Here is a 14,938-nt window from a genome sequence, read left to right on the forward strand (position 1 = left end):
CAGCTGTGATTCCTGCATGGGGGCTGACGTCACAAGAAGATGTACAGCTGTGATTCCTGCATTGGGAGGTTGATTGTCACAAGTCTGAGGCCAGCCTGGCCTACATAGAATGTTCCAGGATAACCTGAGTGTTGTAGCAAGACCCTCTTTCCCTCCTTGTCCCCTCCCCAAAAGGGAGCAGCACTCCAGCTATTCCTGGAGCATCTTGCCTGTGGGAACAGGAGTCAGCAATGGATGCCACTGAATTCTGCCGATTTACTTCCTGCTCAGCTCCTTCCCTTCCTTTCACATCTGCATGTCAGGGATAAGATTTTCCTCTCACAGTATTTTTCAGTGGAAATGTAGCAACTTATCAGAGAAGAGAGAGGAAGGACAAAAGCCCACCTTTTTTTAACAGTTCAACCAACAACCTCATTTTCTTGCAACAGTTGAAGGGAGCTTCTTATGAATAATGGATGATTGCCTGATGAATATGCACAGCCCATTATGCCTGTGAGGTCTGGTAAATAATTTATGAGCTAAAATGTTCTTCACCTTGTCACTGTGCAAAAACTTAAAAAAAAAAAAAAAACGAAAACCCACAGCATATTTCCCCTTTGAACTGCAGGGATATCTGTCAGAGCCGGTGACGGCAATGCAACTTTACATCACTGCTAAAATTAAATAGAAAGCCCTGCGTGTGCAGCTCTGAGAGGATATTAAACACGGAGCACGCTTTGGCTAGACTCCTTGCCTCATCCATGTTTTCTAAACTTCTGGGTCCTCACCTTTTTTGGGGGGGAGGGGGTTGAGACAGGATTTCTCTGTAACTTTGGGGCCTGTTCTGGAACTAGCTCTTGTAGACCAGGCTGGCCTTGAACTCACAGAGTGCTGGAATTAAAGGCGTGTACCACCACCGCCCAGCTCTGGTTCCTCACCTCCGCCTTGTGTTGTCACCAGAAGGATGTCTCCTCTTGGGGCTTCAGTCTGACCTGTGACCTATCTCCCTTGTCTTAGGAAAACTGGCCCAGACTGCGTTGGCCATGCTCTGCTGTCTGCTCTTCACAGCAGAGAGGCCTCCTGGAGACTGACTTGAGCCTCTGCTGCGTCTCCTTCAGCTCACACCTTCTATGCCACAGCACTGGGTATCCTTAGCCTTGGGGCGAGAAAGGGAAGGGCAAAGTTGCCCATGCAACCAAGGGAAGTGTTTGGAATACATTCATGGATCCTGGCAGAACTTGGCTACTCTATGACATATTTAACATGGCTTGAAACTGGGTCAATTTTCAAGTCGTGGAAGGTGGGAACTCAGGGTTTATCTGCTAAGATTTCAGGGGCTTTTAAAGCAAGCACCGTGTCAACGAAGGCTCTCAGTGTCCCGTGCTTGTCACAGGTTGGGTGCCTGTGGGAGATGAGGGAAGGACGGGAAAGTCCTTGCTATCTGCCTTTTAGGCAAACCGGGTACATTTTCAAGAAACAGAGGTGCTGGCAAAAGGCTCGGTGGGTAAAGGCGCTTGATGCTAGGCTCCCTACTGGAAATGGATTCCCCAGAATCCACTTACATGGCGGAAGAAGAGAACCAACTCCTATAACTTGTCCTCTTGCCCTCCGAAGGAGCACTCCGACACAGCTCTCTCTCCGAGTAAATGTAACAAAAGAAACAGAATAAATGACCTACAAACTACAAATTATATTACAAAGTTATTGGGATAGTGATGTAATTAAAGCAAAAACCCCTTTACAACAATGTGGCATTTGGACTTAAGAAGGATTCTTAAAGAAAATAAATTTTCAGAACAGTTTGCCAGACACCCCCCCCCCCAAAAATCCAATTCTTTCTAATTAAAGAAAGAATTCAAGATGTGTGACCCAGCCCCATGTGGGCCCCACCTACCTTCCAGCCCTCTTTTGGGCAATTCTTCTGTCACGTCCTGTGCTCTAGCCTGCTATATGCACAGTGTGACTTCTCTAGCCCTGTTCAGATATGAAATCCAAATCCACACAGGACCTTTGGGAGGTGCGTAGCTCATTGGTGCATCCAGAACATTTCCTAATCCCTCGCCACCGTGGGAGGTTACTGCCCGTGAAGCAGGATCCTGGGTCCTGGGTCCACCATGATCTTCAACGTGCCCCAACTTCTTGAAATTTAGTGCTGAGACCACAGTTGTAATTAGTTAAGATTTATTTTTATTTATGTATTTGTATGTGTGCCAAGCATGTGCTAGTACCCACTAGGAAAAGGTTCCAGGTCCCCTGGAGCTGGAGTTCCAGGTGGTTGTGAGCCACCCTCTGTGGGTGCTGGGATCTAAACTCAGGGAGAGCACCAGGAACTCTTAGCCACTAAGCCATTTCTCCAGCCCCCCCCCCCCCCTTGTTTAAAACAAAATCTTCTCATGTGCTGGCCTGGGAACTCATATGTAACCAGGCTGGCCTCAGACTCCCTGGTGCTGGGATTATAGGCACATACTGTCACCCACAGTTTAACGTGTAGGCAGAGATTGACCCCAGAGCTGTGTTGAGCTACATCCCCATGCTCCTTTTCAGAGTGTGTGTGTGTGTGTGTGTGTGTGTGTGTGTGTGTGTGACTTTGTTGTCCAGGCTGGTCCCTAATTCACGGGCTCAGTCCATTCTCAGCTTCTTCAGTAGCTGGTCCTACTGGTGGGGATGCTGCCAGGTCGGCCAGTGGAAGAGCTGGGATGAAACTCCAGACTTTCTGGTCCTTATCCATCTAGTCCCCGCGCCTCCTCACTGGCCCCAGGAAACAGCGACAGGCCCAGCTCTGCCGCAAACTTCAGTGAGCAGAGAGCCTCTGGGTGCCAGCAAGATCCAGGCAGCCTGGAGTGTAGCTGCTGATCGAAACCACCCGGTAACGCTCCCCTCTCCTCTGCTGGGCTATAGGCTTCCTTCCACTGGGGTTTTAAGGGACTGTCTGGCTCTCCACTGCCTTTCTCCTAATGCTGCTTCTGCACCATCTACCTCCAGGTCATCCAAGAAATGTGGGTGTGGGTGGGGTGAAGGGGAACATTAGATTGACAACAAGCCGCTTAACTGTTGGAATCCACCTTCTCTGGCTTCATTAACCCCCCCCCCCCCGTCGCCCCTTGGTCTTCCTTCCAGTTGTTCATTACCTCCCAAACCTTCGGTCCGCAGTCCCCTCTCGGCCTCTAAGCCTTCCCTTCCCTTAGCACCACGACCACCGAGCTTGTTTTTCTTTCTCTATTACACCAAACTTTTTCTTTTCACACCTTCTCGATCCTAACTAGCCAGCAGGCTGTGGTTAGGACTCCGCCACTCCAGGAAGGTGGGAAGGTGAGCGGCTCGGAGCGTTCGGAACCCTGGTCCCCTCTGGGATGTACCACGAGGGCACAGCTGCTCCCGAGGCCCTGCTCCACTGAGCCTGAGGGTCATCCGTGGTCCCATTCCTTTCCCAGGCTGGAGGATAGACGTGAACTTGAGGTTCGCCGTTGAGAAAGGCAGTTGACGACCGGGACAGTCACAGTTGGACACTGACCCAATCCTCGGCTGCAGGGAAGGTGACCGGGGCCACCGATCGAGACTCCAGTGCTACTCTCTGAGAGGGTCGAGTCAAGTGGCCCCACAGGCCCTGGGTTCTAGTCCCGACGGGGCCTGGGGTTCCTCCCCACCCCCACGAGCCGTTCGCCGCTCCCCAGACCCCCTCCCTTTCCTGACCGCCGCCCCCGGCGGCTGGCGCGGGAGGTGCGGCGTGCGGCAAAGCGCTTTGCATAAATTATGCTCATGACGCAGCAGCTAAAAAAATCCAAGTAGCAGAAGGAGGGAAAGGGGGGGAGGGAGGAGGGGGCGAGGAGGGGACTGCACCTGGCCGCCCCCGCCCCCGGCGTCCCGGCCCGCGCGTGGCCAGCAACCCACCACTGCTCCGCTCTGCCAGCCCCGGCGGGGGGCTCGGGGGGCGGCGGGTCCCGAGTGGCTCTGGGCCGAGCGAGCCGGGCCGAGCCGCTCCGGCTTCTTTGTCTGCGGGCTGCAGCCTCGGCCGCGGCCCCCTGGCCCGGGCAGGGCATGAGTGTCTAGTCGGTGGCCGCTGGGCAGCCAGGGGGCGGAAGGCTGGGCTTCGGGCTCCGGTGAGTAGCGGGGTCCGGGGCGGGGAGGGCTTTTCACGGAGGGGGAGGGGGCCGGGCAGGGGAGGTTTCGGATTTGGTTAATATGCAATGCCCGTAATTAGCATAATTTATATATTTATGATAAAGAGGAAAAAGGCGCGGGGCCGGGGCGGCGGGCTGCGGCCCGGGAGGCGGGAGCTGTGGGAGCTGACGGCCGCGCTGTCCACTTGAGGCCGCAGACCCCGGGCCGCGCCCTGGTCCCCCGGTGCCCCGCGGACACCCGTGGAGGGGCGGCTGCCAGAAGGACGCCCGGCCCTAGAGCCCGGGTTGGGTCTCCGGAAGAGGCTTGCAGAGCCCTGGAGACCCGGACGCTTGGGTTTGGGCGACCTGTCACCACTCCCCCGGAGAAAGGGCGCCAGGGACTCTGGGGTAGAGACCTCGCTGTTGCTGGAAGGATAGGGAAGTGGTGGGAGGGTCACCGTCGACCAGAGCGTGGGCACTTCATAAATATTTAATGACAGTATTAGTATTAATAATGTCATAAAATGGGCCCCGTGTGTCCTCCCGGGACATTTGCACCTGACAAGGCCGAGGGCTCTCCAGAGTGGCTTCTAACCCACTTGAGCGCTCAGATCGCCGCCTGGGCTGGGCTGGAAAGCCTAAAACCTTTACAGAATAGTCCCTACGGCTGTCAGGAGGAAATAAAAGCTTGTCAAGAAGCCTTGCTAGGCCAAACACAGGAAGCTCTAGCAGAGATGGAGAAACTGCAGCCTCTTCGCTCTAAGTTCTTGCTCGTAAAACAGAAGGTTGATCTTCAGTTCCATAAGTATATATACCTCCTCCTGTCACTTTGGTAATCCACGCCAGTCAACACTGACTGGCGAGAGGCTCATATGTTTTGATTGAAGTTGGTGCTCAGGGTGATGTTTGTGTGACCCAAACAGTAGAACTACATTAATTGATTCTATAACCAGCAAGGGCCACACGAAGACAAAGCCCCACACCTGTCCAGGAGTGAGCAAATGGATCATAAACATCAAAACAAACCAGAGAATCCGGAGAGGGAGAAAGGGGGAGAGAAGGAGAAAGAAAGGGGGGGAGAGAGAGAGGGAGGGAGGGGAGAAAGGAAGGAGAGGCAGAGAGAGGGAGGGAGAAAAAGAAAGGTAGAATAGAAGGAGGGAGGGAAGGAGGGAGGGAGAGAGAGAGAACCCTGGTTTTCTTTTCCTCCTTGAGGCACTACTGGCAGCTAAGGAAAGGTGAGGATGTGGCTCAGAGCTGTAACCCAGGCAGAGGGGATGATGAAGCAGGAGTATCAGAGATTTACATAGTGAGACTGCCTCAAAAACTAAAGACAAACAAAAGCCCCAAAACAAACATCAACTTCAATAAATACAAAACAGAAAGGGGGCGCTGGCTAGCCGGCTCCTCAGGTAAAGGCCTGTGCTGCCAAGCCTGCCACTGGATGTTGGATCTCTAAACCTCACATGGTAGAATCCAAGAAATGACTCCCACAAGTTGTCTTCACACGCAGGCTGTGACACGGGCACACCGTGGCACTCGGGTTCCATATACACACACAGACTAAGAAGTAAATGTCAAAAAAGAAGAAAAGCAGCAAATGTCAAAAACAAACAGGCAGAACCAAAATCTAGCAACAGCAACAAATGACACAAAAAAGCCAGACAGTGGTGGCGCATACCTTTAATCCCAGCACTCAGGAGGCAGAGGCAGGCAGATCTCTGAGTTTGAGGCCAACCTGGTCTACAGAGTGAGATCCAGGACAGCCAGGGCTGTGCAGAAAGACCCTGTTCAAAACAAAACAACAACAACAAGAAAAACAAAATACTAAACAAAAACAAAGGAAAGAAAGTCTGGAGATAGAGCTCAACAGTATATTACATCTGTACAATTCACACACACACATTTGAACGCACACACACACTCAAACATATGCACACATGCATGCACACACTCAGCCTAATGATGGTAAGGAGAAAGTACATATCACAAATTAGAAGACACTGGCGCTATAGCCAGGTGGTGGTGGCGCACATCTTTAATCTCAGCACTCTGGAGGCAGAGGCAGGTGGATCTCCGTGAGTTCGAGGTCAGCCTGGTCTACAAGAGCTAGTGCCAGGACAGGCTCCAAACCAACACAGAGAAACCCTGTCTTGAAAAACAAACGAAGAATAAGAAGAAGAGGAAGAGGAGGAGGAGGAGGAGGAGGAGGAGGAGGAGGAGGAGGAGGAGGAGGAGGAGGAGAAGAAGAAGAAGAAGAAGAAGAAGAAGAAGAAGAAGAAGAAGAAGAAGAGAAGAAGAAGAAGTAGTAGAAGAAGAAGTAGTAGAAGTAGTTGTTGGTGGTGGTGCTGTGTGTGGTACTTGGTGGTGCAGCACTGACCTAGCATGCACAGGGCAAATTCAAACCCAGAAATGAAAATTAAGAAATAGAAAAGAAAGAAACATGTTTTCTAAAGGTTTTCTGCTTCAAGGGAAAAAAAAGAAACATGAGTGCGGTGCACATGCTTTTAATCGTAGCTTTGGGAGGCAGAGGCAGGCTGGCCTCCGTGAGTTCAAGGCCAGCCTGGTCTACAGAGTGAGATCCAGAACAGCCAGGGCTATGCAGAGACCCTGTCTCCAAAGAGAGATCAGCAGAGAGAGAAAAGAAAAGAAAACAATCTGGCGTAAACTCACATTTCCTCCATGCTTAATTACCGTGTCATTATAACACTAGCACTCGGCTGTAACTCCACGGCAGAGCGCATGTGCTGGGTCCACCTTCCTGTCCCATAAGTAAACAAGTAAGTAAAATCATAATGGTAACCATTTACATTTTATACTATTTTATGCTTTGAAACGTTTTGTATGCATGCTTTGTTTCAGTTAAAATAACAGCAGTAGTAGAACTGGGGATGAAACTCTGTTGGGATAGCGCTTGCCTAGCCTACATGGAGCCCCGGGTTCCATTCCCAAGGCCCCATTAGCTTAGTATGTGCACCTATAACCCCAGCACTTGGGACTGGGAGACAGGAGGACAAGAAATTCAAGGTCATCTTCAGCTAGGTTAGGAGTTCCAGGTCAGCCTGGAATACATGCAACTTGTCTCAACAAACAAACATGCAAACCAGAACAATAAGAGTAACACTGATATAGTGTCTGCGTGCTAGGCCCTATTGTTACGTAAATATTACCAATTTAAAGCTGGACGTAGCAGCACAAGGATGTAGGGATCACTTGATTAGCCTAGTGATGCAGAAAAACCCTGGCCAAAAACGTTCCCTTGGGGGATGGAGAGGTAGCCCACAGTTGCAAATACCTGCTGCTCCAACAGAGGACTGTGTTCCATTTCCAGCAGCCACACGGCACCTCCCTACAGCCTGTAAACCCAGGAACAGTAGGAAAATCTGTAGAGAAAGCAGATGAGGGGCTCCCAGGGGCTGGGAGAGACAGTGCCAGTGGAGTTTTGTGTTCCTGAACTAGAAGTGCTCCTGGATGCACAGCGTCGTGAGTGTACAGAATCCCACTGAAAGAAATGCTTTAAAACCCCAGAAGTGCTGGCCCACACCGCTAACCCCAGCACTCAGCAGTCAGAGGCAAGTGGCTCTCGGAAGTTCTAGGCTAGCCTGGTCTATGATGAGCACTTGCTAGTGCACACCAAGCCTTGAGTTCAATCCCCCCCGCCCCGCCGCATCACAGAGAGAGTGATGAATAATACAATAAAATACTTAAGCTGGTGAGCTCTCTGCATGTGACTTTATATTTGTTGGGGCTGCTGTAACAGAGTATCGTCCCCATAGCTGGTAAACAATAGAAACTCATGGCTGCTGACGCTGGAGGCTGGAAGGCGGAGGTCAAGTTGTCTAGTGAACTAGCCTGCCTTCCTAATCTCACCTCCCAGACACTCGCATCTCTTCCGCCTGTCACCTCGGGGCTTATGATTCCAACAGATGAACTGAGAGGGAGGCAAGCTTTCAGACCATAGCAGAATTTTACCTCAGTTTAGAAAAGGCTTGTGGGGCTTTGGTTATAGTCCAGTGTTGTAGATGTGCATATAACTTGACTAATTTGTTCAAGGCCCTAGATTCAGTCCTTGGGATGACAAAAAACCTTACAGGAGAAAAAGGTAAAGTAGGGTATAGAACAGTGTTCTGGATTCCCTCAAGTGTGACACAGTGACGATAACATCCCCAGTCCCCAGAGTGGAGATGAGTAATATGTCAGTGTCATAAAACACTCATCCTACAGCAGGTACACAAACTAAATGTCAGTTACCTTTTCTCCTACACAAATGTCTAATTTGTTTGCCTACTTTTTAAAAAAATGACTCCAGCCAGACAGCCTGTCCTCACACGGGGTTCACCCACTCTTGCTTCCTGCTCCTGGCAGGCTATGCCACCTCTGGGAACACATTGCCTCCTGTGTACCAGACAGCATGGTCCCTGGGCCATCCCTGCAGAATCTCTCGAAATCCACCACCGAATCGGAGGCTCCAAGGGCTGTGGGGAGGGGTCTAGGAAGAGGCATTTTTTGGTCTAGCTCCAGAGAGTCAGAGCACCGGGTTGAATTCTCTCTACTGCCTCTTCAGGAAGCTGCCCAGGGAAACACTGATGTCCAGAACCCTCCTCTCGCCTTTCCAAGGTTCCAAGTGTCTCTTAGCTCCACCTTGGACTCTTGTGGACTGGGGGACCCCAGGGACAGATGACCTCCCTCTCTCCTTTGCCTTCCTAAACACAGATCTTCTGGGTTCCCCTGGGTGCGGGCTCTCCAGGATGCTGGAGTCTTCAAAATTTTTAGCGTCTTGCTTTGTTTTCTTCTGTGTTCTCAAGAGAGCATGTCTTCTCTTCTCCTACTTACTGTTCTATTTCTGACTTTTCTAGGCAACCTGGAAACTTCAGCGCCACAGCTCACCAGCCTTTGCTTTCCTACCCAGAATGCACTAGGTGGGGGACTGGCACCCACCCCACCCGGCAGTGACCATGGATCCTGGAGCTGGTTCTGACTCATCTCTGACCGTAAATGAGCAGGTATCTCCTGGGGGTGAGAAGTGGGGATGCTGAGGGTCGCGGCCTGAGGGGTGGTATGGCCAGGGAGAAGGACATAATGGGGCCTCTCACTGTCTGTCTCTTATTAAAGTTTTTGATCACTCGACCTGTCCAAAGGAGTGTCTACTAGAATTTCTTGGGCGGAGTTTGGGATCTTAAGTTGCAACTTTGAAATTTAAATTAAACTCCACTGGGTGGCTGGAGAGATGGCTCTGCAGTTAAAAGCATTGATTGGTCTTGCAGAGGACGTGGCCTTGAGTCCCCACACCCTCGTGGCTACTCGCAACCTAGTTCCAAAGCATCCGATGCCCCCTTCTGGCCTCTGCAGGTGCTACATGCATATGGTGTGCAGATATGTATACATGCAAGCAAAACACCTAAAATGAATACACATAAAATGAAAAGATCTCAAACACCTGTTAAAGTACACAAATACCTATACGTGTTTGGACAGGTGACTTCGTTTTTCTTTTATGATTCTATGTATTTTCTGTGATTTCTGAAATACTATGCCTTAAAAGAAGAAAACAAATCAGCGTCCTTTGAAATGAAATCGTAGTGAAATCCCCCAGGTCAAGGTCGAATCTGCCAAAGGAACCTGCTGTGGTATATATTCATTCCTCTTGATGGCTCCCAGAAGCCTTTTCTGGCACGGTCGGTCTATGGCAGAGCCAGTTTCCAGGCTGCAGGGCTGGAGTGGTTCTAACCACTATTGATGATGGACACAGCTCTTTCTCACGTATGGGGTTCACTGGGGATTCTGAACGGCCAGGATGGTGCATTTCAGTGATGGAATAAAGAGCTTTGTACAGGGTGTGCAGGGTGTTTGAGCAGGGACTCGCGGAAGGTGCCCTCGCCCTTTGAGAACGCCCGACTATGGACATGAGGTCCTTGGGATCCACAGAACAGGGTAGGGTGGGGCAGGAGAAACTGTATTTGGTGATTCTTGACCCTTCTTTGGGGAACTTAGCTTTCAGGGAACTTGTAGTGTCTGAGTTTAGAAGTTACTCAAGGGTTGGAGACATGGCTCAGTAGGTAAAGCATTTGTAGCATAGACAGCCCGAGTTAGATTCTCAGGACCCACATAAGAACGCTGCATGCGGTGTGTATGTCCGTAATTCAGCCCTCCTCCCATGAGTGAGAGAACCTCCTGGAGGAAGTACACAGCAAGCTGAGAGGGGAGAATCCCTGAAGGTGCGTGAGCACTGTGTCATGCGTGCATGCGTGCACACACAAGAACGTGCACACACCACACACAACATTAATGAAGACAAACTGTAGAACACGGTGGAACACTCAGTTCCCACACTCCCGCTCTGGGAGCCTCCAGGTGGTCTCTAAGGGAAGTTAGGACAGATTTCTTCCTGGTCTCTAGTACCTCAGTATCCGAGAGGATGCTCTTGCAGGCTCCAAGAATGAGCCATTTCCCACTTCCTGAGATAAGTCCAAGATGGGGAACAAACAGAAATATCTCCAAATGGTTTGACTCTGTGGCACTTTTCTTTCTGCCTCCAGGGCCTGCTTGCTTCTAGCAGCTCCTTGTTGGGAATTGGGGACAGTAGCCTGGCCCAAATTCTGCCCTTCTCAGAGTTCCCGTTCTCTGGATGAGAACTCCACATGCTGAATCCTCCCATCCCCAGAGCGCTGGCTCCTTTCCCAAGCGCTGTCCCCCATCCTCTACTTCAGGTCATTGTGATGTCAGGCCATGAGACCATTCGAGTGCTGGAAGTCGGGGTGGACGCTCAGCTCCCGGCTGAGGAGGAGAGCAAAGGACTCGAGAGCGTGGCTGCTGACGGCTCCCAGAGTAGAGGCCCTGCCGAAGCTGGCGAACCTGCTGCTGAAGCCGGGCAGCGCGACCCAGACCACTCTGCAGAGCCAACTGGTATGAGGCTATCGCTAATCTGCTGCTTCTCTCTCATGGCCCAGGGGGCCCTGGTGGCATTAGGGCCTTGTCTTCCTGCCCGTTTGGCAACCTCTGGCCACAGTCCGTAATGCTGGCCAGTTTCCAGGAATACCTTACCCTCCTTATATCTAGAATTGGGTTTCTTTGCACCCATGCCTGAACTGAGATGGCTTTGGGTGAAGATTGGCACGTCTGGCCTAGAGAGGGTCCTAGGTCTACACTAGACCGCCCAAGCCAGGGAAGGAGAGAGACTCTCGAGATCCCTCCAGCTTTCCAGTTAAATCCCGTTTATAGCAGAGCTGGGAGATCCCAGGAGCCGAGGGTGGAAGGACATCTTGTCTCCCTTGAGCTAAGGATCAGATTAGGTGATACCCGACATTGCCTATCTCCCTCCACTGGGTTTACAGGTGCCATCCTTCAACACTGCCGCCAGGGTGTGAGGTGAGTTCTCCTGGCCTGCCGCAGTTGGAGAGTCACTGGCAGCTTAGCTGTGGGGGCCGTCCCTTGTCTTTCTTCGCCAGCAGTTGTTGCATTTTGTAAGGATCCTTGGACCTCCTCGCCACTTTCCTGAGTCCCACGATCCATCTGTCAGCCTTCGGCCTTTCTTTCTTTTTTTAATTCTCCGACATTTTTATACCTATGTATCCTGAACTTTCACCTTCCCTGTGCCACTGAAACCCTTCTTCTACTTGGCTGTCTATTCTTTTATATTTTTTAAAAGCCATCAAGTTTAACTGTCATTGCTTGCATAAGCATGTGTGAAGGGTTAGTTACTGGAATGTGGACAACTTACTAGTGGCTATACCACTGAAGGAACTGACCAGTACTTATTTGTGGCCCATAGTTCCTCAGTAAGAGGTGGGTTGACCCCTTGCTGGTATTTGATGTATTGGTGACAGGCCTGGTCTTGTGCAGGTAACCACAGCTACAGTTAGTCCCTAAGTGCAATAACTGTGTCATGTCCAGAAAGCAGACTCCCAGCACCCCAGAGTCTCTGGCTCTTCCATTCCAGCCTCCTCTTCTGAGCTATTCCCTAAGCCTCCGGGCACTGATACAAATGTCTCGCTTAGGACTGACCAGCTCAGGGTCTCTTACTCTCCATGTTCTGACCCTCTGTGAGTCTGGATCAGCCCCCACCCACTGCAAAAAGAAGTTTCTCTGTTGGAGAACGAGAGTTCACTGATGTCGTGACTGGCAGTTGGGTCCCATGTCCTAGTCCTTCTATTGCTCCTTAACCTTCCCTGTACTGGACATGGGTGCGCGAGCTCTCGGCAGGCTAGTGGCTTCACTCACTGCTCCCTCTCCTGTACTGGACATGGGTGCGCGAGCTCTTGGCAGGCTAGTGGCTTCACTTACTGCTCCCTCTCCTGTACTGGACATGGGTGCGCGAGCTCTTGGCAGGCTAGCAGCTTCACTTACTCTCCCTCTCTGAGGGAGAGAGAAAGAAAAAGAGCACCCCGCCCTCCAGCCTAGGAAACTCTGTTCCTGTATGTAGGCCAGGATGACCCCCGCCACCCCCCCCCCCCCCCCCCCTTCTAAAGGAGAGGGCTTCAGAGATGGGGCACGACAGACAAGGTCGCTGTCCCTGCCATCCTTTGGACTCACAGGGCCATGTGGAATGGAATCTTTTTTGGAAAAATTCAGGGAGTTTCTTGGGTTTATCCACAGTGCCCATTTTCTCGACCCCATTTTTTTCTGGTGTCAGGATTCTCCCCGACCCAGACCTGGTCCCTCACATCATAGCACAAGTGTTATAGTGGTGAGCGTTTTCTCTCATAGACGGCTTCCTCGGAGTCGAGGAGTGTGAGCCGGGGCAGTCAGGTGACGGGGTATTTGAGTGAGAGGGACTGTCTCAGTGGCTGTCCGTGGAGACCGACTGGGTCCTTTCGGTAGCTGCAGTATTAAGACGGGACGGAGCTATCAACACAAGCCCAGGTAATAGGAACCTCAGGGTGAAGAGTCTAGTGGTTCGCGTTCCTCTGACTACGTCCTCATCACACGCTCTCTCCATTCTTGTGGTGCTGGAGGGTAGACTCTGGAATTGAGACACACCCCCGTGTTCTTTCATCTGCTTTTTTTTCCATTAATTTTTTTCTTAGATTTATTTCTGTGTGTGGGTGTTGCGCCTGCACGTACCACTTGTGTGCCTGGAACACAGATGAGGCCATTAGATCTGGGATTGGAGTTTTATAGATGGTTAGCGTTACAGAGCCATCGTGTGGGTGCTGGGAACTGAACCAGGGTCCTCCACAAGTGTAGCTGGCGCGCTTAACAGCCGAGCTATCTCCCCATGCCGTGCTATGCCCATTTCCTGTGCTGACATGCTCTCACACATCTGCTTTGGATTCGGGCCACCCTCGGCTATTTTATCCTCATAAACAGTACTTCTTTCAGTGTGTTTGTACTGATTTTTATTTCTTTATAGTATGGTCCACTAAAATTCCTTTGAAGAAAAACTACTTGTTAAAACTGAGTGTTGTGGCACAAGACTATAATGGTGGCGCTGAGGAAGCTGAGGCAGAGAGTGCTGAGAGCCTGAGACCCACCTGGGCTGGATAGTGGTTGCCAGGATAGCACCGGCTACAGTGTGAGACCTGTCTCAGAGAAAAAAGAATCACTTATTGACATAGAAGGAAATTTTAAAAAGACCAGTTATTAACAATAAGAAGAGAAGGCGGCTGGGCATGGTGGCACATGCCTTTATTTATTTATTTTTTATTTTTTAATTTTTTTAATGATTTATTTAACTTTATGTGCATTGGTGTGAAGGTGTCACATCTTGTGGAACTGCATTTTCAGACAGTTGTGAGCTGCCATGTGGGTGCTGGGAATTGAACCCGGGTCCTCTGGAAGAGTAGCCAGTGCTCTTAACCACTGAGCCATCTCTCTAGCCCCTGGCACACGCCTTTAATCCCAACACTCAGGCGGCAGAGGCAGGAGGATCTCTGGGTTCGAGGCCAGTGTGGTGTAAATAGGAAGAAGAGACCCTGTGTCAAAAGAACAAAAAGCAAAGGAGGAGGAGTGGGAGGAACCCTGGCTTTAAGGTGCTGCTCTCCTGATAAACCAGAAAAACAGCGAAAAGGGACTGAGCCTGTGGCTTGCTAGTGTAGCTTGTTTAGCCTGCATGAGATTCTGGGTTCAATCCCCTCCACCACATGCAAGTGGGTGCAGTCACATGCCTAGGTAATCCCAGGAGGTAGGAGGTGGAGGTGGGGCCATCAGGAGTCTGAGCAAGTAAAAAGAAAAGAACAGTGATAAAGGTGGAGCCAGGTATGCAGGCCAAGCCTGTAATCCCCACACTGAGGCAGGGCTGAGGCAACGGGACTGCTGAGGAGTCAAGGCTAAATTCAAAACCTGAGTTCAAAACCAACCTGGGCTACAGCGCGAGACTCCCGGCTCAAGGGGAAAAAAACAAAAGCTGGCTAATCTAAACTCGGTGGTATTGTGTAGAAACAAGTGTCCCATCTTTCTGTAAAACAGGCCAGTCTTGAACTCATTGTGAATTCTCTGTTCTCCTGCCTCAGCCTCCTACTTACTAGGGTTAGAGAATCGCACTGCTGGCTGTGGTCCCGCTTTGAAACTGCGCCCAAATAGACAGGCGTTTCCTTTCTCTGCGGTAGGCTTTTGTCCCTATCACATTCCCACTTTTTGTGCTTCCTTTCACTGATTTATTATTTATGTGTGTGCATGCACACACATACAAACATGATAGGCACACATGTGGAGGCCAGAGAACAACATACAAACTTGGTTCTCTGCAAGATTGGACCCCATCCATCATCTATCCATCCATCCATCCATCCATCCATCCACCCACCCATCTATCCATCCATCCATCCACCCACCCATCCATCCATCCATCCACCCATCCACCCATCCATCCATCCATCCATCCATCCACCCATCCATCCACCCACCCATCCATCATCCATCCATCCATC

General features: G+C 50.8%; 1 protein-coding gene across 6 annotated transcripts in view; it reads left to right on the forward strand.

Moving 5' to 3' along the window:
• The first annotated feature begins 3,387 nt into the window (after positions 1 to 3,387).
• Positions 3,388 to 14,938, forward strand: part of Pou6f1 (POU class 6 homeobox 1) — a 24,705-nt gene continuing 13,154 nt past the window's right edge. For 3 of the 6 annotated variants that reach the window (XM_013348719.2, XM_026782622.1, XM_026782621.1), the window contains exons 1-4: positions 3,388 to 4,076; positions 6,787 to 6,853; positions 8,930 to 9,076; positions 10,781 to 10,976. In XM_013348719.2, the coding sequence (XP_013204173.1) occupies positions 9,029 to 9,076; positions 10,781 to 10,976 (244 nt within the window). In that variant the 5' untranslated portion in view covers positions 3,388 to 4,076; positions 6,787 to 6,853; positions 8,930 to 9,028. The remainder of the gene's footprint in view (positions 4,077 to 6,786; positions 6,854 to 8,929; positions 9,077 to 10,780; positions 10,977 to 14,938) is intronic. The other 3 variants (XM_026782619.1, XM_013348718.2, XM_026782620.1) reach the window with 3 other exon arrangements.

The sequence above is a fragment of the Microtus ochrogaster genome, chromosome 15 (genome assembly GCF_000317375.1).
Source record: "Microtus ochrogaster isolate Prairie Vole_2 chromosome 15, MicOch1.0, whole genome shotgun sequence".
Classification (NCBI taxonomy): Eukaryota; Metazoa; Chordata; class Mammalia; order Rodentia; family Cricetidae; genus Microtus; species Microtus ochrogaster.